Source organism: Calidris pugnax, unplaced genomic scaffold (assembly GCF_001431845.1).
Source record: "Calidris pugnax isolate Ruff unplaced genomic scaffold, ASM143184v1 scaffold27, whole genome shotgun sequence".
Lineage (NCBI taxonomy): Eukaryota > Metazoa > Chordata > Aves > Charadriiformes > Scolopacidae > Calidris > Calidris pugnax.
Genome location: NW_015090893.1, coordinates 18,479,802 through 18,506,306, shown reverse-complemented (window position 1 = coordinate 18,506,306; position 26,505 = coordinate 18,479,802). Strand labels below are relative to the sequence as shown.

General features: G+C 44.4%; 2 protein-coding genes and 1 long non-coding RNA gene across 4 annotated transcripts in view; 1 reads left to right on the top strand and 2 right to left on the bottom strand.

Annotated features, from left to right (window-relative positions):
• HSPA4 (heat shock protein family A (Hsp70) member 4) overlaps positions 1-221 on the bottom strand; it is an 18,143-nt gene extending 17,922 nt beyond the window's left edge. Inside the window, exon 1 of the mRNA XM_014948129.1 lies at positions 2-221. Coding sequence (XP_014803615.1) covers positions 2-108 — 107 coding nt within the window. The 5' untranslated portion in view covers positions 109-221. The remainder of the gene's footprint in view (position 1) is intronic.
• Positions 222-1,431: 1,210 nt separating this feature from the next.
• Positions 1,432-11,574, bottom strand: LOC106891377. Its single transcript, XR_001412678.1, has 3 exons — positions 11,071-11,574; positions 6,759-7,361; positions 1,432-1,820 (listed from the first exon to the last, which is right to left on the bottom strand). It is a non-coding gene; the product is annotated as an uncharacterized LOC106891377 (long non-coding RNA).
• A 91-nt stretch (positions 11,575-11,665) lies between these two features.
• Positions 11,666-25,704, top strand: ZCCHC10 (zinc finger, CCHC domain containing 10). Of its 2 annotated transcripts, XM_014947881.1 has the most exons (5): positions 11,666-11,759; positions 15,778-15,939; positions 18,329-18,370; positions 21,946-22,250; positions 24,493-25,704. In XM_014947881.1, exons 1-4 carry the CDS (start codon positions 11,719-11,721, stop codon positions 22,214-22,216), a joined length of 516 nt encoding a protein of 171 aa, XP_014803367.1. In that variant the 5' UTR covers positions 11,666-11,718; the 3' UTR covers positions 22,217-22,250; positions 24,493-25,704. The 2 variants fall into 2 exon arrangements, with proteins under 2 accessions (XP_014803367.1, XP_014803365.1); XM_014947879.1 differs by lacking the exon at positions 24,493-25,704 and having other exon boundaries at positions 21,946-23,819.
• The last annotated feature ends 801 nt before the right edge of the window (positions 25,705-26,505 follow it).

Sequence of the window (26,505 nt, the reverse complement as noted above, 5' to 3'; positions counted from 1 at the left end):
CGGCGTGCTGCGATCGCTGTACTCATTAGCGACGGTCTCGATACCGCCGGCGCGGGCCACGGCCACATAGCAGCTCTGGAAACCCAAATCGATGCCCACCACCGACATGGCTGAGGCGGGGCGAGGGGGAAAATAAGGGAGGGGGGGCTATAGCCGGAGGAAGAGCAGCGGCTCAGGGCCCGTTTAAATGCGCGGCGGCGGCGGGCGCTGCCTCCTCAGGGCGGGGGGGCGGGGGGGGAACGACGACTTCTCGAAAGATCCCGTCGGCACCGCCGCTGAGGGGGGAGAGAGGGAGGGAAATCTCGCGAGAGGACGGGATGGCGGCGAGACCGCGCAGGCGCGGGAGCGCACACGTGGGGGCGGAGCTCTCTCTGACCACGCCCACTGCGCGGGTGGGCGGGGCAAAGGAGGGATGCTCCGCGGTGGCTCTGCCTGGAGGCCCCCCCCTCACCCGCGGAATTATCTTTTTCTTTCCCAAAAAGCCCTTTTTCTTTCGCCCTAAGCGCCTCCTGAGTAGTTCTATGCGCTCTTAGGATAAGGCCAAGTGCACGGTGCTGGCCATGGGTGGGGGCAGTCCCCAATACAGGTCAAGGGTGGGTGGAAAATGGATGGAATGAAAAGAGAGCACCCCCGAGGAGAAGGACTTGGAGGTGTTGGGTGATGGGAAGCCCAAGGGGAAGCCATCCCGGGCTCGTGTTGGGAAGAGCATGGCCAGCAGGAGTTGGGAAGTGTGCTGGAGAAGGGTAAGGGAGGTGGTGAGGTCAATCTCTTCTCCCAAGTCACAGGTGATGAGACCAGAGGAAACGGCCTCAAGTTGCACCAGGGGAGGTTTAAGATGGATATTGGGAGAAATTTCTTCACCAAAAGGGTTGTCAAGCCTTGGAAGAGGCTGCCCAGGGCAGTGAAGGGCCTACAGGAGAGATGGGGAGGGACTCTGGATGAGGGAGGGGAGCCCTAGGAGGAGGGGGAAGGGTTTGACCCTGCAAGAGGGGGGATGGAGCTGAGCTGTGGGGAAGAACTTGTTTGGTGTGAGGGTGGTGAGAGCCTGGCCCAGGTTGGCCAGAGAAGCCCCATCCCTGGAGGGGTTCAAGGGCAGGTTGGAGGGGGCTTGGAGACCCCTGGTGTGGTGGGAGGTGTCCCTGCCCAGGGCAGGGGGGGGCACTGGATGGGATTTTTAGGTCCCTTCCAACTCAAACCATCCTCTGTTTCTGTGATTTTCTGTGGAAGATACTCCATGATCTTTCAGGTCCCTTCCAGTTCTAACCATTCTATGATTCTATGTGGTGGAGTCCCCATCCCTGGAGGGATTTCAAAGCTGGGCAGACGTGGTGCTGAGGGACACGGGTCAGTGGTGGGTTTATCAGTGTTGGGTTAATGGTTGGACTCGATGATCTTAAAGGTCCTTTCCAACCCAGATGTTGTGAAGCAATGTTTGGGAATGCTTTTAATTTTGAGATAAAAGGGCAATGTAATGTGTTACAAACCATCTATTTCCACATTCCCCGCCCTGTATTTACATCCTTCTGCTCCTTCTTTCAATGATCCAGAAAACACATGGCAGAGAAATTCAATATTTGAAGCAGGAAGGAGCCCTGCCCCGCCGGCAGCGGAGCAGCCTCAGCGCCGCGCGTTTGCCATTCCTGGCAGCGCCCGGAGTGACGCCGCTCTGGCAGCTGCCGGTGGGCTGGGAATTGCATCACGGTGCTAATGACAGAATAATAATGAAGCCTTTCACCTCGGACGTCCTTGAGCGTAGAGCCAGGCGCCAAGGAATGGATCCAGCCCCCTGCTCCGCACCGAGAACATCATTCCAGGCGTACCTGCGGCACAAAGAACAGCGAGAAGGAACATCACCCGTGTTCTCCTCTCTTTTTTGTTTTATTTCCCTTTCATTTTTAAAAGGATAGACACTGCTGGTGGAGGGGCCAGGAACCAGGAGCTGGCATCAGAGGGGATCTGTGCCCAGAGGTGCCACCGGCCGCGTGGGGCTGCTGGCCCCAGGCTGGGACATGGGCCTGGGACATGGGCAGGGATGCTGCCCTGGGGACGGGAGAGCAGTGGGAGAGAGGGGACTCTCCCCAACCCAAACTAGTCTGATCCATATGGGCAACTCCCCAGCTGGGGGAAAAATAAACAAATCAACTCAAAAAATAAAGAAAGCAAGTCAAAACATGAGGTGTTGTGATGTAGTCATCTGAAGTGGAACAGATTCCATGATTCTCCCCACTCCCCTCTATTTTCTGAATGGGTTTTTTTTCCTTGTAAAATGTGAGACTTTTAAGGTACAAAACATGAAAAGACTGTGAGAAATATTTCCAAGAAATAATTAGGATTCGATGACAGCTGGAAGACACATTGTCCTGAACTCTTGCCATTTGTCCTCTTTCATAAGGCTTTATAATTTCTTCCCTGGTGAAGACTGATTTGCAGTAGAGAGAGGGGCTGCAAAATGAAAACAGCGAAGTACCCGCTGGGGGAACTCACCTCACTGGATTTTACCTACGAGTTTGACAGCACTTGACTTTTGAAGGCATGATAAGGAGCTGATGCTATAGATGTTTGGGTTTTTTTAATTCGATATACGCTTTTTTGATATTTTTTCCCCCTCCTATAACTTCTGATAAATCCTGTTTGAATCCAGCCTGGCTGATCCTTTTCCCACAGCTCTTTGACTTTCACTATGTTATAAAAACATAGGCATGGCTGAGGGCACTGAGAATCCTACAGAAAACTGTGTACCTCACCCAGGACCAAGGCATTTATATTTCATTTGGTGACTGTCCCCTTCTTGGGGTGTCAGTACGCCCTTCCCCAAGGGTGTGCGTTCCACCAGCCACACACACTTGAGAAGCTTTGCATTTGGGAAGGAATTGCAGTAACAGAAGCATTTTTGTCTTATCTGAATCCAATTTCTAATATAGATATGCCCACTGAGCTCAGACCTTGCCCAACATTTCCAGCCTTCCATGTGGCAGTGACTTTGCCAGGTGGGAATTCAGAATAAATCAGTGTCGGTGGTCTGTGAAATTTGTAAGAGCCTGAAACAATTGCTATTGGAAAGTGACAATTACCCTCAGAGGAGCGATCGAAAAACAATGATACTCAAAGGGTAAGTTTTAATTTCCTTATTGCTTATGTGAGCACGGAAAACAAAGTGGGAAATGAAGCCTGCCTGGGCCAGTGTGGTGGGTAAAACACACACTGAGAAGGAAGGAGATGTGGAAAGTGAGAGGGGAAAAAAAAGAGAAACAAAGAGTAGGAAGAAATTCTCAGACTTTTGAAGATAACGTAAACAAAACAGTCAAAGCATTAGAGTTCCATAATCACATCATATGCTCAAGGCTTTCAGAATTCAGTTATATATTGGATCAACTCCTCCTATATATGAGAAAACATCAGAATGTGTTAAAAATAAGATAGCCTAAACTTCCTGCCTATTTTTTAAAGAAGGAATACTTTGCTGTTGATTGACTCGATAATATTTCACTGCTCTGAACTGCAAATGGGTCTTCTGTAGTGACAGGCATGGCAAATATCTGATCCTTAACAAACAGGACTATAAAAAACGGGGCAAACCCTGATGTATCTCTGTTAGTCTGGATGCTATGGGTAATTTTGTCTTCAGTGCCCCCATTGTGTTTTCATTTGGTGGTTTCCCTGTTCTATGCCTTAGTCCTGATCTCAGCCTGCAGCCTCTAGACTTTCTTCAGATTTACTCCTCCGGGGAGTTTCACAGAGAAATCCTGGCCCGGCAGATTAAGCATCCCCCTTTTTTGTATTATCTGTGTGCAAAACAGATGTGTGATTTCAGTGGAAGTGCTCACACGCTGCCAACCTGCCGCTACGGCCTGTCTCGGTGCACGGCCCGCGTCTCCGCACTCTGTTTACAGCAGCACGTCTTGCACTTCGTTAGCACCGGCCAAACACCCAAACGAAGATGGGCTTAAAATAAGTCCTAGCTGCTCTCTGTCCCGGGCTATTCTTTGCGCTGCTGTAAATAGTCACTGCGTGTCATCTAATGTATGGTTCATCGTGCTATTCCGGGATATTCGAACAGAAACGGGCTTTGCGATCTCCTCGGCTGAGGGCACGGGGAGTATCGTGTTGCCCCGTGCTCTGGTGTGACTCATGCCACATCTCACACCCTTCTCAGAAAACCTCTGCTGCGGAACGTTACCCGGGAGCCCTTCTCACCAGTGCAGCAATCTCAAGAATTCGCAGTGAAATAAATGCTGAAAAGATAAATTTCCCTCTTGTTTGTTGTGTGGGTGTCTATTTTTGTCAGTTAGGTTGACGGTTGGACAAGATGATCTTTAAGGTCCCTTCCAACCTAGAAGATTCTGGGATTCTGTGATTCTGTGTTCTGGTTTCCACAGTCTTCCATCAAACTTGAAAGATAATTAGATTTCACCTGTTTACAAATTAAGCCATCCCAGCTCCTGAAGTGTCTGAGCTGGATTATTGCCCACCAAGCAAAACCCAAACTGACCAACTCAAAATTTCCCAAAGAAACATTAAAAAAAGCAAATAGAAAAAAAGGAGGAAAAACAGGCACAAGAAAAACAATATTGGGAAGTGATGGGCACTACAGCAACAAACGTGGAAGTCTAAAGAATACGTAAACATTTCCCAAAACAATTATTTGCTGCTGGACGTTGTGTATTACGCATACATCCTAATTGTATAATTAAGGCTAGTTCATAGTTTTGCATATACTTCCCAAGACTGGAAATGAGTGCCTCGGGGCAGCCTGCCCTCATGAGCAGATTTGAAACATGTAAGATCCTTCTCAGCATGTCGGTTGGTGAAACATGGCAGCAAAACATGAGAGGCTTTATTTGGACAGGTTGTAATCTTTGGGGTCAGCCTCTCCATCAAATTCCAGAGGCACTGAACTGAGCAGCAAGTCCAGCAGATAGGATTTTTAACATATTCATAAAGTAAGGATGGTGTCGTATCATTTCAAAATATGAAACAATGGATATGGTAAAGAAGAATGGGTGGGAATAAGTACTTAAACTAAAGAACAGCTGACAATAACAAATGGGTAAACTGATCACCAATAAATTAACTCAGAAATCAGGGGGATGCTGGAGCAATTGGAGAGATCAAGCTCTGAAAAGCCTGTTAAAGAGAGCCGGGAGGAAGAAAAGAGCTTTAAAGGTGAATCAGTGTGAGTGTAGGGATAGGATTCTGTGAAATAATTCCCGTGATAACGGTGGTGGCAGCAATACCCAGTGGGTAACTTTGAACTCTGCAGTCCCAAAGCACGCGAATCCTAACAGACTGAGGATTGGGGCTACCCTCACTCCTTGTCATGCCCTTCCCCATGGCACCTGGTGACAGATCCAGGAGTCCAGCCCCATGAGCCCATCTTGGCAGGGTGAAGGGCTGTGGCTGGGCGCCCGATGGGACCTCAAACCCTAATTTCTCCATCCAGACTATCCACAAACCTCCTAAAAGTTCCAGTAGCTTGTGTGAGGTGCCCACACATTTGGTGCGGGTGACAGCTGTCCCCTCTGGTCCCATTCCGTGCCCAGCTGACAGCCTTGAGTCCCTCTGCCTGCCGTTGAGGCTCCTTTGTACACTACAGTCTGCTGGCTATCTGCCCAGGCAGGGAAAACATCTGAATTTGTTCTAAACAGATTTAACAGATTCCAGTGACACATTTAGTGATGTAAGCTTCCACAAACCGCACACAGAAGTGACGTCCCTGCTACGTGGACGTGCTTGACGCTCCACCGGGAGACATTGGGGATGTGTTGACACACAGAGATACTTGGCGTTGGCTGAAATGGGAGCTGGGGAGCTAAAAATAGGGCAGAGTTTTCTAGGCTGGAGCGGGAGCAGTCACCCGGCAGGCACCCGCCGCTACAGGCAGAATAACACCAGGGTCCCATAGCAACGCCACACCAGGGCTAACCCCCTACAAAAGGGGTGTTCATCACCTCACAGATCATCAATTAAGTTCATTTACATACATTCTAATAATGAAGCCTTTTTTTTACTTCTTATTTCAATGGGAACTGTGGCTGGGCATCCATATAGGTTTGGGGTGCGTTATCCCTTTCAATCTATTTTTATAACTGCTGACCTAATGAAGACTAATCTGATTTAAGGCTCAAAAAGCTTCCTTAGAGTGCATGTTAACCAGTATTTTTACCTTTTTTCTTTCAGCTTTCTGTACCATCCTCTAATTGTCTGTTTATATGGTGGATACCAAAGGAGTCTGATATTGTGCAAGCCAGGAATTTTAATACACAGAGCCAGGGTCTGCTGTTAGTTACCAATACAAATATTGAGTAGCTGCGTGGATTTTACTGGAACAGAGCTACATCCCTACTGGCACTAATTTTCACTAATATATCATGAGTATTTTTCTCTTGCATTACCTCTTAAGTAGTTGAAAAAAATCTTTTTTGTGACTGCTGGAAGAGGAGACCCTTTTCACCATGCTAATATAATCCCATAATACACTCAGCACTGCAAGGAAAACACAGAAGAGGGAATGGAGGAACCTATCTTGCATGCTAATATAATCCCATAATACACTCAGCAATTTGTACTGCAAGGAAAACACAGAAGAGGGAATGAAGGAACCTATCTTGTTTGGGAAGTTATAAGGCAGAGAAATGTAACTGAGAGACTTTGAATTTTGCTTTACTTTATGCCTAGGAAGAGATTCCCATATTTCAGCTTCTCACCAGCAAGCCATCTGCAATATCAGGACAGATGGGATCTCACCTGGGGTTCCTTACCCTGATGTGCTGACACGTGCTGTGATGAGGCCAGTTCACTGCAATCCACCAGACGGCACAACACGAGAAACCATGAGATAAATGCAGCGTTCAGACAACGCTCCATCCGAAATAGGAGCTTTGCTCTTTATATCCCTTGTCAGAGACAGCAGGTACCATGTTTGTGCTCAGTGTTCTCTGCAGTGACTGCTCTTTCACTTGGCTCTTCTGGTTTTGTTCTTGTGATGAAGAGAAACATTGGGATTTTCTTCATTGTAGGTTGGGTGTTTTTTTAAGAAAGTCTCTGTAGGTAGAGACAGTATCTTCCATAAGGCCAGACGGTGTTTGGAAAAGGCAGAAAAGCTTTGAGAAAACCCTCCTTTGCATATTTTAACTATTTTCTTCAGTAACCCGGGGTGGATTCAGACCCAGCTGAAATGCACAGCAGCCCAGCACCAATCCAGACTTTCTGATAAACCACCTTCTGTCGGGTCCTGCTGTAAAGCTCCGCTGCCCGGGCACCCTGCCCAGCTCTTGGGTTTCGGTCTGGACCAGCAGTTACAGGTGGGCCATTGGTCCTGGGAAGAATTCGGTTATAATCTGGAAATTCAAACTCCAGATGCCCTGGCAAAAGAATCACATCGGGAAAAGATTTAATTAGAGAAATAAAACCTGTTTTGGTAAGATCGCTTCATTTCTTTATGACATTTTATTTCATAGGCAACGCAGAAAATGGAACAAGAGACTCTCCAGTACCTCAGGTTGCGTCCACATTGTGACTGTGGCCATAGTTTTGAAATACCTGAGCCAAGAAATGGTTTGAAATGAAATACCAAACCAAGAAATGGTTTGAAATAACCTAGAGCTTCCTTGGCAGAGCAGCAAAGCCACCGGGCCAGCTCTAACAATGAACTGCCGTGTGGAAACTTGCAGTTCCCGAGGGTAGGACTGGGTGGAGACAGGAAATCCCAGGCAGGGAGTGATTCAAACCTCCTGATGATATTCCTTATCACTGAGATACCTTTTTTTCAGCCTACATTTTTGCCTGAATAAGGATCTTCTTTGTTTCTGTCTCTCACTTTTAGTTTTTTCTGATGTTGAGAACACTGACAGCTCTGCACACAGGAATTCAGTAGCCAGTGTGGGTTGTTTGCTTTGGTTGCCTTTTTTTTTTTTGTAATTATTATAATCATTTCTATGTCCAATTTGAATTGTGATTTAATTTGTAATTTTTTCAGTACAGAATACATGATATGAATGATTTCTCTTTGGATATGTTCTGCAAGAATGCTAGGGGGAAAAAAGTAAAAGGCACATTTAAATCATGCCAGGTGACCCTGCCTCTAGTGCTCCCAGTTTATCATTATTACTGTCCAGCATTACCACTGTCAGCTACTTAATTCCTTGTCATTTTGGAGGATGATCAGAGTTTTGGGTAACTGGCACCAGTAGCCCGCAGTCTTGGCAATGAAGATTTAACCATTTATTCACGGGCTCAGTTCTTCCTAAGGCCTGGAAAGAAAGCTCTGACAATGTTTATCCATTTTCACATACAAACCCTTAACAAACAGCATGACACCTTCATTTTGTAAGCACAGAAAAATGCTGGGGGGTGGAAGCACAGTGGGAGAGGTCTGGAAGGAGCTAAGAAAAGGAATCTTGGTGTTGGTGACACCAAACCTTCCCTACTTCCCCCATTTTTCCCTCTTGTCTTGCCCACGTACCTCCTCCCCTTCCTGCCCAGAGAGGAGAACATTTTGGAAAGTAATTTCCCTGCCCCGCATATTTAGAAATAGGTTAATGACACCGCAACTTTAAATAGCGACTGAATGTGCAAAGGCAGGATTTATGGGCACAGGCAGTTCATTGAGCAGCAGCAGCTCCTGGAACCGTGTCCCCCTGCTGTGCAATGACTCTGCACAGGGATTTCGGGCTGGAGGAACCTGTGGGCTTCAAACTCACAACAGCACTTTCAAACTCCTCAGGTAGAAAGATTTCAAGCGGATTGTTCCAATAAAAGTTACGTTTTTAAAGCCTCTGTGTAAGGAAAACTCCCCATGGAGTAATTTGGCACGTGGTTACCAGAAATCTCACTAAACTGGCAAATTTAGGGAGCCGTCGTCCTGCTGCACTGACATGAGGAGAGTTGCAGAGGTGCTAGCAGCACCAGAAGTCAGTGAGCAGAGTGCAGATACTGCTATGGGTATGTGACCTACTCCAAGATTTTAAGTGATACTGAGGTAAAAAAGGGATCAGCAGACATGAATTTATTATAAAGCATGGATTATTATAAATAGCTGGTTTTAGCTAAGAAAATTTCTAATCCTAAAATAGGAAATACTTCTGTCTGACTTTCTCCATTAAAATGGAGATGATGCCACACATCAAAATTCAAATACTGAGGCCAAACTTTGCTGCATCTCTAACGAACCAGGCACCACACATCAGAATTAACAAGGTGCCAGATATGATTAACCACAGGTTATCGCGGAACATCATCCAAACCAGGACAACGATTAGATACCACAAGAAGTGCCAGATATAGAAGAAAACACGACGCACACAGAACAGGCATCAGCCACACAATCACAGAGTCTGGAGAGAGGAACTACCAGAGTATTCAACAATTAGTCACACGGTAATGAGTCCTGATGAGTTGGAGCTGTTTATGTCCAAGAGAATCCCTCAGTATCTCACCTTCCCAGTGTGATATTTAATTGGTGCCATTGTACCCAGCAGATGTTGTTACCATCCCTATTATTATAAATCCTATGGGACATGCAGCAGGAAGTCCTGGCTCTGGTATCCCCTGGCTGTGACTTGATCACGTGCCACTCGAGGTGAAACACCTCTATGGCACACATCTGCCAATTCCAGACCTGGGATGCTCATCGCCTGAAAGCATCAGATTTTTATTGCTGTGTTATATGTGACATATATTTTATTTTTATACCTCTATGAATTGCTTAAAACATGAACTCGTGTCACCATCTGTTCTCACTACTGTTACATTCCTATTTTTTCTCCGCACACATTCTGTTGTACCATGTGCCCACCTTGTACCTTATTTTGAGCTAAGTGTGAGCTTTTCTCAGCAAGAGCTGCCTTTTAGCCTATTTCTACAGCTCCTCACACACTAATGATCCGACTGGTACAGCTGGATTCTGCTGAACTTAAGAAAATACAACATGTATTTTTATTTTCAATAACAAAGGAATACCACTGACTTGGAAGGAGTTACAGAGCTGATACTAAGCTGTTACAAATCGGGAACAGTTCATCTGTTTCACTAAATGTCAATGTGCAGTGGAATGCCCATTTATTGCCTATCAATTGTCTCTGTGACAGGATAGTTCTGAATTAATACTGAAAATGGTTGGATATAAAGTACTTCCAGGACACTAACAGCAGGAGTAATTGCAATTCAGAAATAATAAAAAAAAATGTTTTCTTTAGGATTTTTGTCACGAAATTTAAGAAATCATTTAAAAACTGACCCCATGGGATAACAATGGGTTTTGACAAAGCCAAGATACGAAGCCACATTCCTTGCTTCCCTGAACTCAGGATATTGGCTGCTCTACTTGTGCCAGCTGGCAAAGACTCCCAAGGGGCTGCCTGCCAGGTATGTGCCGTCAGAAAGCTCCAGCCACTGCTCCTCTTCTGTCCCGAGACCTCTCCTCCCATGCCAGCGACTGCAAGGAGATGACGTAGGAGCCAAAAATACTAGCTGCTGCTGGCGTAGCTGGGAGACTACAGTCTCTTGGGCTGAATGGAGTGAAAGAAAGAATTTGCCGTACAATTCCTAGATGTATTTGAACTATATTTCCTTAAAATCAAGTCTAGAACACGCTGAGTCCACACGAACATGACTTATCAGTATTCTCTGGCTATGGGAGTCATGTTTAATGGATTATTGAGCCATGGTTATGCACCCCTACCAGGAGCAGAATAATGTTCCCAATTTTATTGAGATTTCTTTTTCTGTCAGTGTGGGGTATAAAAATCTGACCTGCTAAAAATTAACATGTTAGAAACCTTTTAGGAGTGCTAATGAGTTAAATTATTCCGTTCTGAAGTTTAGCACTTTCTAGCATCTTTTTGGAGCCTTCACGTTAGGACCAGAGAGCTGTTATGCTTTCCGACATGTCACAGAGCTGGAAGCTCTCCAGAAGCTGGAGCAGGCTCCCTGCAGCTCCACCGAATTAGTCATGTGGACTAATGAAGCTGAAACTATCCCAAAGCCACCCTGCGGCCAGGCCTGGCTGAGGCAGCTCAGAGGGGGTGCCCTGTGGCAGAAGAGACCTGGATCAATAACCCCCCTCTTCCTCACCTCCTGTGCTCCCTTCTGCCGGCCGACATCAGCCGGAAAGCCTTCGACAGTCAACACACAGTCAGAGATGGGTTGTCTCAGTTACAGTCCGTTCCGCTGCTGGGTTCGGGAATTTAAAACACACTCCTTCTAAGAAAAATTAAAAGTTTTTAAGTGAGAGGCAGGTTCTTGTCAGACTTTGACTGAGAGAGAAGCAGCGGTCAGCCGCTGACAGGGCGGGAGCCGGCGGCTGACGGCGGAGCGGCTGAGGCGGCCGACCGGGCCCGGCGGGGGAGGCTGAGGCGGCCGACCGGGCCCAGCGCCCTGAGGAGACACCAGGCGCTACGCCATGGCGACCGAGCGCCGCGGGGCTGGCGGATCGCTGACTGGACGAGGCGGAAAGCGCAGGGCTGAGACGACAGGGACGGGAACGGGAACCGCGGGTCGCTCGGCCCGGAGCCATGACAGACCCTCACGGCACGGTGCCATGGCAACGCGGGAGGCGACGAAACGAGCCGGAAAGCGCGTCCCTCCCGGCGCGTCCTCTCTGGCTGCAGGAGGATTTAGTCTCTGTGGTGGCCGCCCGTTCCCCCAATAGGAGGCGGCGGCGGGCGGCATGGCCCGGCATGCACCGCGGCCCCCGCCTCACTTCCCGGCCGGGCCGCTAAGATGGCGACTCCCATGCACCGCCTTATCGCTCGGAGACAGGCGTGAGTGTGGTGGGCGGCCCTGCGGGCAGGGGGGGTCTAGTAGGCGAACCGAAGCGAGGGGAGGCTCGCCAGGCAGCGCGCTGAGGCGGCGGCTGGCGGGGAGGGGGCGGCAGAGGGGCGGCTGCGGGCCCCGGGGGAGCGGGGCCGGGGTAGGGAGAGGGGCGTCCCCCGCGAGCGGGGCCGGGGGGTCTCTGAGGGCACAGAGGCCCCTCCTCGCAGGTGCCCCGCATCCCGGGCAGGGTGCTGCTCCTCTGTGTGGAAACTGCCCAAAATACGGCCCGCTTAGTGACGTCGCTGCTGTGAAATAAAAAGAGTGAAAGCGGGATTGTGGAAAAGTAGAGGAAGTCTTCAAAGTTTCACTTTTGGCGTTAGCAATGGTGAGCAGCCTGTGGGGAGAAGGCTGCCTTAGAGGTGTTGGTGTGCCAGAGTTTTCGGTGAAGTGTGTAAGATCCTGTGATGCTGGCAGTTACCGGTCTTCATTGTGGACTTCAAACAGACTTAAAAAATAAGTTCGAGGTTCATGTCATGATCTATTTACAGAGCTGTAAAAGAAGGAGGAAAAAAATCCGGAAGTCTTCAAAGTTTCACTTTTGGCGTTAACAGTGGTGAGCAGCCTTTGGGGAGAAGGCTGCCTTAGAGGTGTTGGTGTGCCAGAGTTTTCGGTGAAGTGTGTAAGATCTTGTGATGCTGGCAGTTACCGGCCTTCGTTGTGGACTTCAAACAGACTTAAAAAATAAGTTCGAGGTTCATGTCATGATCTATTTACAGAGCTGTAAAAGAAGGAGGAAAAAAATCCAAACAGGCGACCTTTATTCTGATATGACTCTTGTGCTCATAAGTAGTTCTCTCAATACGGAAAGGATCTGATTGACAAACACTGAAATGAGGAAAATCCAACACTTTTGCTTGTTTATGTTAAGTACCGCAAATACTTGTGTTCCACTCTAATGTATAACTTGTGTTGCCTTTTTGTTGGTGAGGAAAATCCAACACTTTTGCTTGTTTATATTAAGTACGGCAAATACCTGTGTTCCACTCCAATGTATTACTTGCGCTGGCTTTTTTTTTTTTTGGTTGGTTTGTTTGGGTTTTGTTTGTTTGTTTTTCCTTCTTTAGAATAATCTCAGTTTGCATTTCAGTTTTTGGTGTGTGTTTCATTTTTTTGTCTCATCATGAGAGTTGGACAGTATATGGATGACTTCTGTATTCTCCTTCCTTTTTTTTCAGTTTTTGGTGTGTGTTTCATTTTTTTTGTCTGATCATGAGAGTTGGACAGAATATGGATGGCTTCTGTATTCTCCTTCCAGGAAAATCCAACACTTTTGCTTGTTTATGTTAAGTACCGCAAATACTTGTGTTCCACTCTAATGTATAACTTGTGTTGCCTTTTTGTTGGTTGGTTGGTTTGTTTGGGTTTTGTTTGTTTGTTTTTCCTTCTTTAGAATAATCTCAGTTTGCATTTCAGTTTTTGGTGTGTGTTTCATTTTTTTTGTCTGATCATGAGACGTGGACAGAATATGGATGGCTTCTGTATTCTCCTTCCTATTTTTCCATATAATTTCTTTCCTATTTTCCAATGAGAAGTAACTTGGGATTTCAAAGTACTCACGGAATACTTGTTCTTTAAGTTGCTATTTTATTATGAGTCAAGGACTGATTTTTTTAATGTTTTTTGTTATGTCTCAATGTGCCTGGTGGGTACTTGCTGAATTGTTCGTCTGCCAGCCTTTGCTTCTAGGTTGTGGCCATTGCTCCCTGTTAAAATTTTACTTCAGTCTCGTGCTTTTCATTAGTGTTAAAACTTGTTAGTGCTGGTGTGGTATTTATAGATCTGTAGTTGTTGTTGAGCTATTTCGGTCTGGTTTCCTGGAATATTGCTTTTAGGGCCTGATCTTATCATTTTAGTTTGCATAGAATTGTCTGCCCTGGTCATGTGAGTTGTACTAAAACCCTGGAACTACTGAGTTATTTTATTATGGCTTTAAACTCCCATTCTGTTCCTGTGGAGACAGGTCTGGGGTAGTTTGAATTACAAAAACATCCACTTCTCTGGTTTTGTCTGTTGATGAAGAGGAGGAAGTTTTCTCATTCTGCTAATGTGTAACTTGTGCCAGAGCCAGAAGTCCAAGGCGAGACAATGCAAACCATTCAAAGATTTTGGTTTGGGTTTTGGGTTTTTTTTTTTTAAATTATTAGATGTACTGCTTGCTGTTAAAGTCTGAGTTAATTGTGCAGCTTAGGTTGCAAGTTTAATTAGTTTTCTAGTGCTAATTTAGGTTAATATTTCTAAGGCCAGATTATGAAGCCAAGTGCTCTCATTCAAAGATTTTGGTTTGGGTTTTGGGTTTTTTTTTTTTAAATTATTAGATGTACTGCTTGCTGTTAAAGTCTGAGTTAATTGTGCAGCTTAGGTTGCAAGTTTAATTAGTTTTCTAGTGCTAATTTAGGTTAATATTTCTAAGGCCAGATTATGAAGCCGAGTGCTCTTTGCATTGGAAGAGTGATGGGTGTTCAGAACAAGATTCCCTTCAAGCTACAGTAGAACTGTGACAGAAGGGGATGGTTGAGAGGGGAGAGTTGAGAGAGAAGAGATTCACACCTTCCCTTGGAAGCAACGCTCCTTTTGAGAGAAAAGCACTTGCTGGTGGTCTGTCACTTCCTGCTCTCTGAATGCTAAATGATGAGTCCAGGACCCTCCTCCTAGTTAGAACAGGGCTGTTAATTTCAGGTAGTTTAGATGGGTTGGCCTCAGAAAATTAGTAGTTTGGTGACTGGAAAAAATGATAGAAGGTGGAATTAAGTTACAGTTGTTGCAGTGAAACTGTACGGGAGCTACAAACCCCTGGTGTCAGTCCTGGCTCTAAAACTAACTTGTGATTCTGACCTTGACCGAGTTGCTTGGCTGCTGTACGAGTTTCCTTATTTGTAAAGGAGGAGGGTGTCTGTGAGAAGACAGCAAAACAGCTTTTGCAAAGCTTCAGGATGGTGGAGTAAGAGCTAGAATAGGAAAATGTGCCTTTTCTCCCTTAACTACCTTCTAAAACTAATAAAAGGGTTTTACTACAGTGTGAAAACTGAAATGTGGATGTAAAATGCTCACTAAATGCTGCAGGTGTTTGGCTGATACAGAGGAGTAAGTGAAATCTTGCTTGATTTACATTGCACAAAGTTAGCAAGTGTCTCATTGGTCTTATGAGAAACCCTTCTGCCAGGCTTTAATGAATCTTACGAAAATGCAAATAAGCATCTCTGTTTTACTTCTCAGTCCTGGGCGCTCTGTGAGCATTTGGTAGCATTAAATTCTTGCATTTGGAAATGAAGCTGTCTGCTTTCTACTACCAGTGTTCTAAACATAATTATTTATCTGAAGCAAGCTAGAACCATGTGCAATTATTGGATAGTTTCAAATTGTATACAGTGTAATCATTCCCAGTGACTGTTGTACAATTATATCCTATAATGCTAGAAGCTGTGCCAATTAGGTTGATGAAAATGTGATTTTGGTGATCGGATTAATCTTTGTGCACTGACAGAGAATGGTCCTAGTAGCATTTTTCGAAATGTTTCAATTATTTACAGTATCTAAAGGGGGTCTGAGGATTCCACAAGGATCTACGAGGTAGGCTCACCAGCAGCCACTGTAAAACTCAAAGTGAAATTCGGATGCAGCTGATGAGTGTGGTGACAGTTGATGGCAGTAGTTCAGCATTTCCTGCTTTAGCAGAAGATGACTTAAACTGAAGCTTTGGAATAGAGGAAAAGTCTTTCTTTGTTTTCTTTCATAAGTAGTTATGAGAATATTTTAATTTCAGAAAATGTGTTTGCCTAAATTCTGTATGTGTGTGATGTTACTGTTCTTGTCCTGATGTAAGATGTATAACAGCTGAAGTACCCCTGAATGTCTGGTGTAATCGTAGCTACCTACACTCTTCAGAATCTGTATGACCAAAAAAATTGTTTTTTCCATTGGTAGAACAGACTTGGAATCAGTCACTTAAGCAATTCTGCATTTTTCTAGGGAGGCAAACAAGCAGCATGTAAGATGTCAAAAATGTTTAGAGTTTGGACATTGGACATATGAATGTACAGGGAAGAGGAAATACCTGCACAGACCTTCAAGGACAGCTCAATTAGCGAAAATTCTTAAAGAAAAGGAAAAGAGACTGTTATTGCAACAAAGGTAAGACTGAAAGAATGAAAATGTCTAGTTTTTTTAAAATAAAAGATGATTTGTATGTGGGTGGGAAGGTGGTGTCCTAGACCATTTTCTGTCCTCTCTTCCAGACTGTGTGATGCTTGCTTAATATTAGAGCCATTTTGTATGTTAGTGGAACATTTACATTCATGTCCCACAAAATTAAAATATTCTTCATTAACACCTGCTTGCCTGAAACACACTTAAAACTTTTTTGGCCTGTCTGAAAGAAAAAACTGCACTAAGCTGAAGTCAAAACAGTTGGAGCCTTTTTTGTTATGGAGTACTGTGTCCTGAATTCCGTGCTGCTGTGTGTGTTCTGTAGGCTGTTAGTGCTGCCAGGATGTGAGTTCTGGAGGAGCGTTCACACCTTTCCCTCTGTTCTCTTAATGTGGAAAGAAAATGGGTGGAAACCCCTGGCAGAGAGCTCTGATTTGCCATCATCAGCCGTTTCAGCTGAGGCTGCGCTGTGAATCAGGGCTGAAACACTGACTTGAGTGGAAGCCCGTGAGCTTGAGTGATGTGAAATGTTTGATTTTGAAATTAATTTTGATGCAGTGAGTAATTCTGAAGGAATTGTAATCTCAGGTATTGTTGATAAGAAATCAGGAGTACTTAGGCTCTAAAACTTGTTCCCTTTGGAGACAAAGTTTGGAAGAGTTCTTCAGAGAGTGTAGGTAAAGATTTAGTTCAAGACTCAGATTATTTCCTTGGTCTTTTCCTGCCCTATTTCTGCAGATTAACATTAGAGGATAGGGAATTGAGGGTGAAATTGTTTGTTGCTAAGCTGTTGTCCTTGAGTCTGTGTATGGGATAATGGTATTTAGGGGTTACAGGGCTTGTGCAGTGCCTGTCATGGATGGAGGCTTTTGAGCTGTAAGTCCACAGTGTGAGGAGTGTGTGGTGTGAAAAGTCACCTCATGAAAGGAAGGCTGACTAATCCTTGGATGGGGAACAGATTTTAATCCTGGTTAAATTGGGCTGGATTCATACTGGTTATATGATCATAAGCTCTCTGAAGCTCCTTAACTGTGCCATGAGGCACCCAGTTACACTTTCAGGGATGAAGCTTACTTTTCATAGAAAGAACAACTTTCTAGGACACACTTTTCCTTTTTGCATAGCTTGCTTTGGAAGGTTGTTTCTTGTCTGCAGAGAAGTTGGGTCTCCTACAGGTCTGCTTCAGAATATTTCTATCGCCATTGTTAAAGGCCTGATAATGAATAATTAACCAGAAAGCAAACATACTCTAATCAGGTTAATATTTACTTTTTGACAACCACATACAAGATTTTTCAGCATTAACTCATTTCAGCAGTTTTTCCAGGATCCTTCTGTTTGCCCAGTGTTGACCCCATGATTCTGATGGACGTTATGGAGGTTTTGCTTACTGGTTCCAGTAAAGCCCACTGCTTGCCTGTCCTGGAGTAGGAGTGGGGAGGGGAGGAAAGGGGAGAAAATGCTTCTTCAAAGTAAAGCCCACTGCTTGCCTGTCCTGGAGTGGGGAGGGGAGAAAATGCTTCTTCAGTAACTTAGTAATGTTACTGTATTGAACCAACCCAGGAAGCCTGAGTCTTATTTCTGGTTCTGAAGATGGTGTGGTGCCCCAGGGAAGATGACCAAGTGTCAGGAATGAGAACTGTGTGATCTGCAGGGGACTGACCCCTCTCGGGTGTGTGGTTCCCAGAGTTGTGAACTCCTACCCTCATCCAGAGGGGAAACACTAGAGGGAAGCACAGACCTGTGCCTCGGCAGCCTGGTTACTTACCTGTCTTCTGTGTAAGGCCTCAATCTAAATATTCAGCAGTATGGGAGGGTTTATAATTTGGTTCAGAATTTGAAGATCAAGTAATCTTGAAATTGAAGACGACAATATGACAGGAGAGTGTGGGCAAGAGGAAATCTCATCTGTGTTAATTATAGTATTTTCATATTCACACTGTATCTGTGAAAATAAATGGAAAAAATCTCTTTTGGCACACAAATGGCCTTGAGTAATTTTATTGAAATGCAGTATAGTTTACACTGAATGCTTTCTTTCTACCCTTCTCTGGTTTTGTATCCTTTTCTCCTATGCCTTTCCCATCCCAAAATGATAGTTTGCATAATATGAAGAAAAGAGTAAAGCATACTTAACACTGAAAATCAGAGGTGAATTGCTGCTTTTTTTTTTTCTTTCCTGATTTGTAAGTATTGTTGGTTTTCTTGTTTGATTAGTGACTGAAACTAGGTGCCCAATGAGCTTGGGGTGGTGCAGTCTCTGCCCGTGAGATACCAGTTTTCTAATAGTAAACTCAGTTCCACTCTGCTGCTGTTTATTTAATTTTCTTACTGCATTAATCAAAGCCATTGTTTTTTCCCCCTCTCTAATTAGTGCTGGAGACAGTGCTGCAGAAAGGAAGGCCAAGAAGAAAAGGTATGTGGGGACTGCTGACAAACAGTGCAGCTGTTCCAGTGTGTGATCTGGCACTGGGGATTGCGGCAGGTGGCTTGGGAGGGGTGTGTGGGCAAAGTCAACATTGCAAATACAGCTTTGATTTTACTGCTTCTAGCCTTTTCCAGGCATTTGTGTGACAGACATTTGGAGGATTTCTACTCTTCCCTGTCCAAAACCTCTAAATTCTTTATCCTCTGCATTTCTCCCTACTGATTGTCCTATCTCTACATGATCTTGCTTTAATAATAAAAATCTTCCTGTTTCTGCCTCAGAGTTCATCAAGTGTATTTTAAACAGTTGTGTGAGAACAACATACTGTTTCTAGCTTGTAATCACTCCACCTACCTGTCTTGCTCTTCCGTCTGGTGTTTTCATTCCCTTCTGGTAGCAGTTGTCTCTCTCTGAAGCCTTGTCTAGAGGATGAAATAAAACATCTAAAAAAAATGACAACCAAACCCAACCTCAAAACCAAACAATCCAAGACGGAAACAAAATCCAGGAAATAAACCTCCCTTCCCAGTACTAATTCAAGCCAAGAAGGCTTTCTCTGTTGACACTATTTGTACTTTCCTTTGCAGTAATGTTTTCCTTGGGAATTCACTTTGGTCCTTATTGGCAGAACCCTTTGGGGAGCAGACAGAACCCCAGCTGTGACACTCCTGCTGAGTCTGCTGACGGGGGATGCTGGGCAGGAGTAGCCTTGTTATCTCTTCCCATTTAGTTGACTGTTCTCTGTCTCTGATCTTCTAAAAACGGTTTTCGTGAGATTTTTTTTTTTTAAAGCCTAGGCCTTGTTCTTTGTGTCATTCAGTAAGCCACAGCAGTTTTTTAAGCCATGCCTTTATTTTAGGCTATCATGTGGAATGTGGCTTTACTGGAATGCATCTTGGTGAGATTCTTAGTTCCACTATCAGGAGATGTTTTATCAAAGGCTCCTTTCTCAGTAGTGCCTATTTATTTTTGGAGTTACTTAGGACTAAAGAGATCACAAATTAACTGATTTCTAAACAACTTAGTTCAGACTTCTTCCTGCCTCAGCTTTCTCATGTGCTGCAGTCTTCTACTTGGCACAATGATTTTCAGAATATTCAAGCTCTAAATCAATGCAAAATGAAGAGTGAAAGGATTGTTTTTGGGGGGAGGCTGGTGGTTTGGTCAATTTTTCTTTAAAATTTTAAAACTCTTCTATGTTTGAATTGTTATCCTGCTCTTATGCAAGCAGATATCAAGCATAAATATAAATTCCTTCCCTCCTGCTCTTATGCAAGCAGATATCAAGCATCAATATAAATTCCTTCCTAGTTAGTTTGCTATTTATATTTTTATTATGATATAGGAAGAATCAAATGCGGAAAATTCAGCAAAGGGTTACTGTTGAATATACAAGTTCCAGATTAAAAAAAAACAACAGGCAAAAGTTAAGGTTCTGGCAGTTGTGAGCACTAACCTTTTGCATAGTGTATGTTTGTTTTGATATAAACAGTAATAAGTAAGCTACAGGCTGAACCAGAAAAACAGGAACAGGCAAAGCAGCTTTGTCCAATGTTGTGACCTCAGGTGACACCGAGCTGTCTTCTGGGTGCGCGTTGGCTCCCGCCTTCCCAGGCGGCGGCCGCTGGGTATTAACTGAGAGCCCGTTTTGTGCTGGGATCACAGATACATCTGCCTGTCCAAAGGGTAGAACCATGCCTTAATTAACTTGTTTCTTCAGGCTTCCAGCTGCGATTGTGCCCGAAATTGCAGATTCGATTTAAGTAGCGTGTTAGAAATCACCTGGGGTTGTCAGAGGATTGTAATAGAATTAGGAAGGACGAAAAGGTTCAGAGAAGGGTGATAATGTACAAAACACAGCAGTTGGTGCCTAGAGATCATATGAGATACTAACACTTAAAACTTGTTTTGAGGAGAATGAAGACTTATCGTCTGGAGAAATTCTGTATTTTTACAGTGATGGAGTAGACCCAAAAATCTTAGATCTACCAATGTGTAGCATTGGGATCATCTTATTACCTAATTAGGACAAGGCAGAGTAGGTGAATTTTACTTGCTCCCATCTCCATCCTCCTTCTGTAACTACCAACAGGCCACGTCTTGCATCACCCAAAGACAAGTATCTGCTTGTTTCTTCTCTCGTAGATCTCGCTAGTGCTTTACTCGAGGAGAGGAGGTATTGAGTGTTAGATCCTGATGTTTGTGAGTGGATTTCAGATTATAACCTAAGGATTGGAGGTCCATGGACTTGCTTCTGTGGATTCTGTGAAAAGTGATTAGGAAAAGAGGGTTCAAAGTTATCATTCAGACGATCCTCTGACTGATTGTTGTCCCTATAAATGGCTCTGCACATCTAATGAAACTGTTTAGGTTTAAACTACTAGTCCCACGTATTTTTTTTGTTTTCCTCATTTTAAGACTAGTTTTTCACAAACAATAAGTCTCTTTTCTCAGCCCTTACGGATTTATCTTTAACAAACAGCCATTGTCTCTGCATGCACAGAGATAACAGATTACAGATAGATTATGAAAACTTCAGTGGTTTGTAGCTTAACACTTGCATCCAGATTTGTCAGCTGATGTGACCACGGCTGATAGGATGAAAAAACATTAATCTTTCTCTAATAGCCTTAACATAAGCATTTCTTGAGTTGTTATATTTACCCAAACTCTCTGATAAAAACTACTACGTTAATTTTCTAATGGAAAGAAGATTCTGTGTTATATCTAGCACTTTTGCATGCTGCTTGGTTGCCTTGGTGGGAAGGGAGGTGAATTTACACTCCTTTACACTTGACATTTACCTTTACACTTTGTTTGGAGAAAGATCTATGGTAGAACTTAATAGTGCTTCCCTGGAATTCATATTGCCTGACTTAATCAGAGATCTTGATCTTGAGAGCAGGAGCCTCAGTAAGGGCTAAACATGGGAAAAATGGCAGAGGATAGAGAAATCCACTTTGCTATGTTTGTAATTTTGTCTTTATCTTGGACTGTTTCCACCCCTTCTCCTCCACCCTGAAAGCATAAGCATCCTGTAGTGGCAGGTAATTTGGGTTCTTTTGCCAGGAGTAATCTAAGAACAATTTCCGTTGAGTACAATTCTGACATTTGTAAAATCACTGATGAAACTTCCACTGACTTTTACATTGCCAAAATTTCACTCCTTGTTACAGTGGTGTGCTGGGGAATGGGTCTTTGAGAGTTTTTCCCCAAGGGTTTAGTAGTGCAGGATGTTCTTCTGCAGCCTTGATCTTCTATTTAGCCAAGTCAGCAAAGACACTTGTTGCTACTGTGAACAAGATCCTTGCCAGCTTTCAAAATTAACCTTTTTCCTCTAGTCCCCTTCTGGCTTCCCTCAGTACGTGGTGTCGCTCTGCTGCTGCTCCAATGGCCAAACTCCATTTGTTCGGAGTTGGAGGGGTGTGGGGTTCTCTTAGATTGTCAGGCCTGGCCATTTTCAGACCAAATAATTGGTCTTTGGATACAGCACAGTATGGAGAGCGGTGTGTGATGAGTGCTGTCTCCAGCAGGCCTGTTCTCATCTGTTTGGTTTCTTTCAGATCTAAAAGCGTGACCAGTTCCAGCAGCAGCAGCAGCGCCAGCTCGGCCAGCGATTCCTCATCTGACAGTGAAGACTCTTCTACCTCCTCTTCTTCTGAGGACAGTGACAGTGATGAGAGCTCCTCCACTTCCTCCTCTTCTCCATCCTCCAGTAGCACTTCCTCTTCTTCAGACTTCGAATCGGATTCTAGTTCCTCCAGCAGTAGCAGCAGCAGCAGCACAGACAGTAGTTCTGATGATGAGCCACCAAAGAAAAAGAAGAAGAAATAGCGTGGTGCGGTGCAGGACTGTTGTTTAGCAAATGGTAACGCTCTTGGTTTGAGCACAGGGTTGCCAAACAGTTTACCTGGTCAACATTTCTACTGCTAAAACTTTCTAAGTGTTTTGCATAGGTGTTCATAGGACATGAAAGGTATTCGATGGCACGTGAGACTTACTGAAAGAGTATTTTTGTGGTTTATCCTTTTATGGAAAATTTTACTTTTTTAGTTCCAAAAAAAAAAAAATATCTATCATCAGATTTGTTTATATGAGCTAAGGTCCAGTAACATGGATGTTTACATGCTGGAAAGCAAAAAAGCTTTTCTGTTTTGTTTTGTTGCAGCTCGTGCTGTGCGTCATATGCTCCTACTCTCTTTCTGACAGCTTCACTTGCATTGAGAAAACCCTCTGAATTATTAGAAGCGGAGGTTTCACCCTGCTGGCTGCAGGGCACTGTCCTCCTGGGAATGGAAAGCACAGCGTTGCACACAGAGGGCCTTCTGTCTCACCGATAACAAATGTATTATACGCTGCTCAGCTTTTCTCTTTTTTTCTGATGCTTCCAGGTCGAGTCTTAACTGCAAGACAAAACTTTAAATAGTGTTCATCTGTTAATGATCAATAATAGTGCTCACATTGTACAGGGGCTTCAGTCTTTTCAACTCGCCTGTTCCCTCAGCTCGTGTGTTTGTCGGGTCCTCGGAGACACCGCGTGTGTCTCGCAGCAGCCTCTGGGTAAGAAAGAGCAGTGCCCAGTGGAAGAACGATGACTGATGCTGCTTAGGAGTTTCATCTTTGTGCCTTTTTTTTGTAAATTTAACGTATCCTCGTGAGAGAAGGGCTCGAGTAGGTGTTTTTCAGAACTCCATTAGCTTTCCATACAGAATACGGTCAGTAACACCAGAGAACTGGTAGTAACAAGCAAAAATGGGCGCTGTTTTCAAGGAGACAGGAAAAAGGCTATTTTCACTGGTTGTTCAGTAAGAGAAGAAGTCGCCTTTAGAGGTCCCAAAGGAAAGCGTTTCCCTTTTTGATATTTTTGCAAAAAATTGTTGTGTAATGCAAGACTCCCAATCCGTTTCATTGGGCATATGGTGACTGGCATATAGTCTGCAGTATAATCAGTCCCTTGTTTGTATGTAATACTGTGTACGTGTCTGTGAAAACCTGGCATGGGAGAGGCAAGTTAGTGAAAAACTAACCCAAACAAAAGAAAAACCCAACAAAAGCGAAATCCAAACATACTGCAGAACACATGTTGCTGGTTGCACATTGGAAGTTATTGGTTCTGTTGGTGGATTTAAGCAGTTGGCGTTAGTATTTTAATTTGTGATGCAGTCTCTTAAATTTCTTCTTGTTGGAGTGCCCTGTTTTGGGGAGGGGGCATCACATGTTGAAGAATTCTTAAATATCTTGGTTTAGGTAAAAATATAGTAACTAAACTATTTTTTATATTTTTATGGAAAAAGTAGTGTGTAGAATAACCTTTGAATAAACTGTGCTTATTTAAATGTTTGAAAATATGTATGTTGTGCGTTCTAGTCTGTAACCATTGCTGTGTTTTACAGAACACTCTGCAGACTGTAAATAAAATTACCAGAAAACTGTTGAAGTCTTCTCGAGTGAATGTACCATTTAATGGGAAAAAGTTAATAAATTATTAAACACTAATTGCTAAGTTCATGCTTACTGCAAATCCAACTGGAAGCGATGCTGTAGTAGTGAAGTGAGGAGGTGGAAGCCCTATGGATTATTGAGGTTTGGGTAGTTCTACTATCCTTTAGGACCATTTTTTTTAAATGCTGCTGGTGTTTGTGTGTAGGTGGTTTTGTCAGAAGTGCATTGCTCTGCACAGCTGTCTTGCTTTTCCCCCATTAAGTTGTCTCTGCCAAGAAAAGAGAAGTTTGAGACTGTTGGACAGTGACCAAACTTCCAGGTTCTGTTCAGGTTGGGTGTCTGTGGGCAGACAAGTCAGGTCCCTTCTCAAAGGCAGGAGGAAAGGCTGGGTGTGCTGGGTGCTGTGGGCAGGGGCTGGGGGAAGGAAATGTAATTAAGGGCTCTCTATATCATCTGTAATTTAACTTCTGGTCTGCTGTTGGTGCCCGAGTTCAAAGAGGTGGCTTGTTGCTTTCACTGGGCTCTCACGCTGCTGATCATGTCCCAGACCAGCCATAATTCCCTCTGTACTCAGATTTTTTTCTTTAAAAAAATGTTTGATTTCAAAGACAAGATTTTTTTTTAATTGCCCTTTCTGTTTAATTTGTCACCACATTCTTGTTTTACAGAGCAGAACCCACCAGCCTGCCAAGAGCCGGGTCACCTTTCCCCAGATCACACCCTGATGATTTCTTACTGGATGCTTTGATTCAAACTTTTTTCAACGGGAAAGGTATTTCTTTAATTACTGTCTGCTGAAGCTCTGGGTTGGATACGAGAGATCATTATTTTTTTTTTAAAAAAGAAACAGCCACTAACTAGAAATTATTATTTTTATGAAGCAGTTACATGAGACCTGTGTAGCTCTGAACGGCCTCAATTTTAATCCTTCCAATTTCAAGTAAAGCTGTTGTTGCTAATTGAAGGGAAGCAATTGATGGAGTCTGGTAGAAAAACAGCCTTGGGGGGAAAAAAAGGCATCGCATTTCAAGGAGAAGGAACCACCAGAACTGATGGGGGAGCGGGAGGAGGCAGAGACAACCTGATCTTCTGGTCCAGGCCTTTATTAAATCAAACATCTGTCTGTCAGGAACAGGTTTTGGGGTGCCCTCAATGAAATTGCATTATTCAGTCTCTCGTGGATTGATGGATGGATTGATTTATTTTTATTTTTTTTTGAGGAGTCCTTAATAAATAGGAATTGCCATCGAAGGGATTTGATTTATAAAGAAACAGTTCAACATGCCTCCAACTCATGGGCTCAGTTTCCTTTATGAAATTGAATTTATCCAAGCTCTGCCTTTTAAGCAGACACTGAGATGTCAGTGGTGTCAATGCTCAATTAACAAAATGAAGATCTGCCAGCCTCGTTTTGTTAATTGAGGTGGGTGTGTGTAGGGGAGGTGTAATACAAAACACCAGAATATGTACGTTTGACTCCTGAGATGGGGCATATCAAACCTGTTACTGGCAAATCATAATTCTAGAAACGTCATTGAAACCCAATAAGAACAGGGGAATTTATTATTTCCTGCTGCTTGCTGTTATTTACAGCACAGGGGTGCTTTCCAGAGACGCTGCCTGTGGAGCAGAGGGAGCTGTGGGTGCCTTTGGGTGCCAGGAAGGTGGGGGGTCCCGCCTCGTTTGGTCCTGTTTTGGGTGTATTTCAGTGTTCCCCAAAACTCTGCCTGGAGCTGCCACATCAAGGAGCTCTGAGCTCACGGAGGTTGGTCTGGACTTAAAATATTACTGTGTCGTTGTACAGCTGTAACGGATGAAGGGTCTCTGCGGTCATGGTGCCACAGACTGGAGTTTAAAAAGAAAGTTTAGATTTTGGAGTTTAGGTTTGGGTTTTTTTTTTTTTTTTTTTTTTGCATAAGTGTAACAAAGTGGGTTGGTTTTGGTTGGGTTTTTTGTTTGTTTTTTCACCATTCTGCTGCACTTGACTCAGGTGTTTCAAACAAATAATAAAATACTACTTTTAAAAAATACAGGCCCAAAGTAGAACTATTTTGAAATCGGTTTCTGTGCAAGAAGCAGTTTTTGGTTTACGTTCAAAATGTTTCTATGCTATAGTTGTAGTAGTAGCCTTGTTGGGAGATTATTTGAAAAACCAAGGTTGGAAGTTTTGCTGACACTGGGGTGTGGGGGGGCTCTCCTTGGGGTTGGGTTTGCTCTCAGCTCCCCTCCCCACCTGCTTTAGGTCAAATCTGCGGGGTTTGGTCAAAAACGGGCACCGTGATGTGAAAACCTGAGTTAAACCCCAGCAGTGCGTTGCCCAGAGGGTCTGGGGGCAGCTGTGCCCCGCGGGGGCTGCCCTGGGGCTGTCGGAACAATTCTGGGGAAAATTCTGCCAGAATTAATTAGAAAAATTAACTCCTGTGGCCCCTGTGTGCCCCAGCACGCCCCGCAACGACGTGACCCCCTGATGGGCGGGTAATTAGCGGGGATCGCTTACGCCCCCATTTACAGCAATTAAAAAGGGAGGGGGTTTGGTTCGGGAGCGCGATATTGAGCTTTAAATATTGAAATTTAAATCGGGGCGAGCACGTGACCCCGCCCGCCGCCGCCAGGGGGCGGAGCGCGCGGCTGCCCTGCCACGTGACGCGGGCCGCGCCACGCCCCTCCTCCCCCCCTCCCCG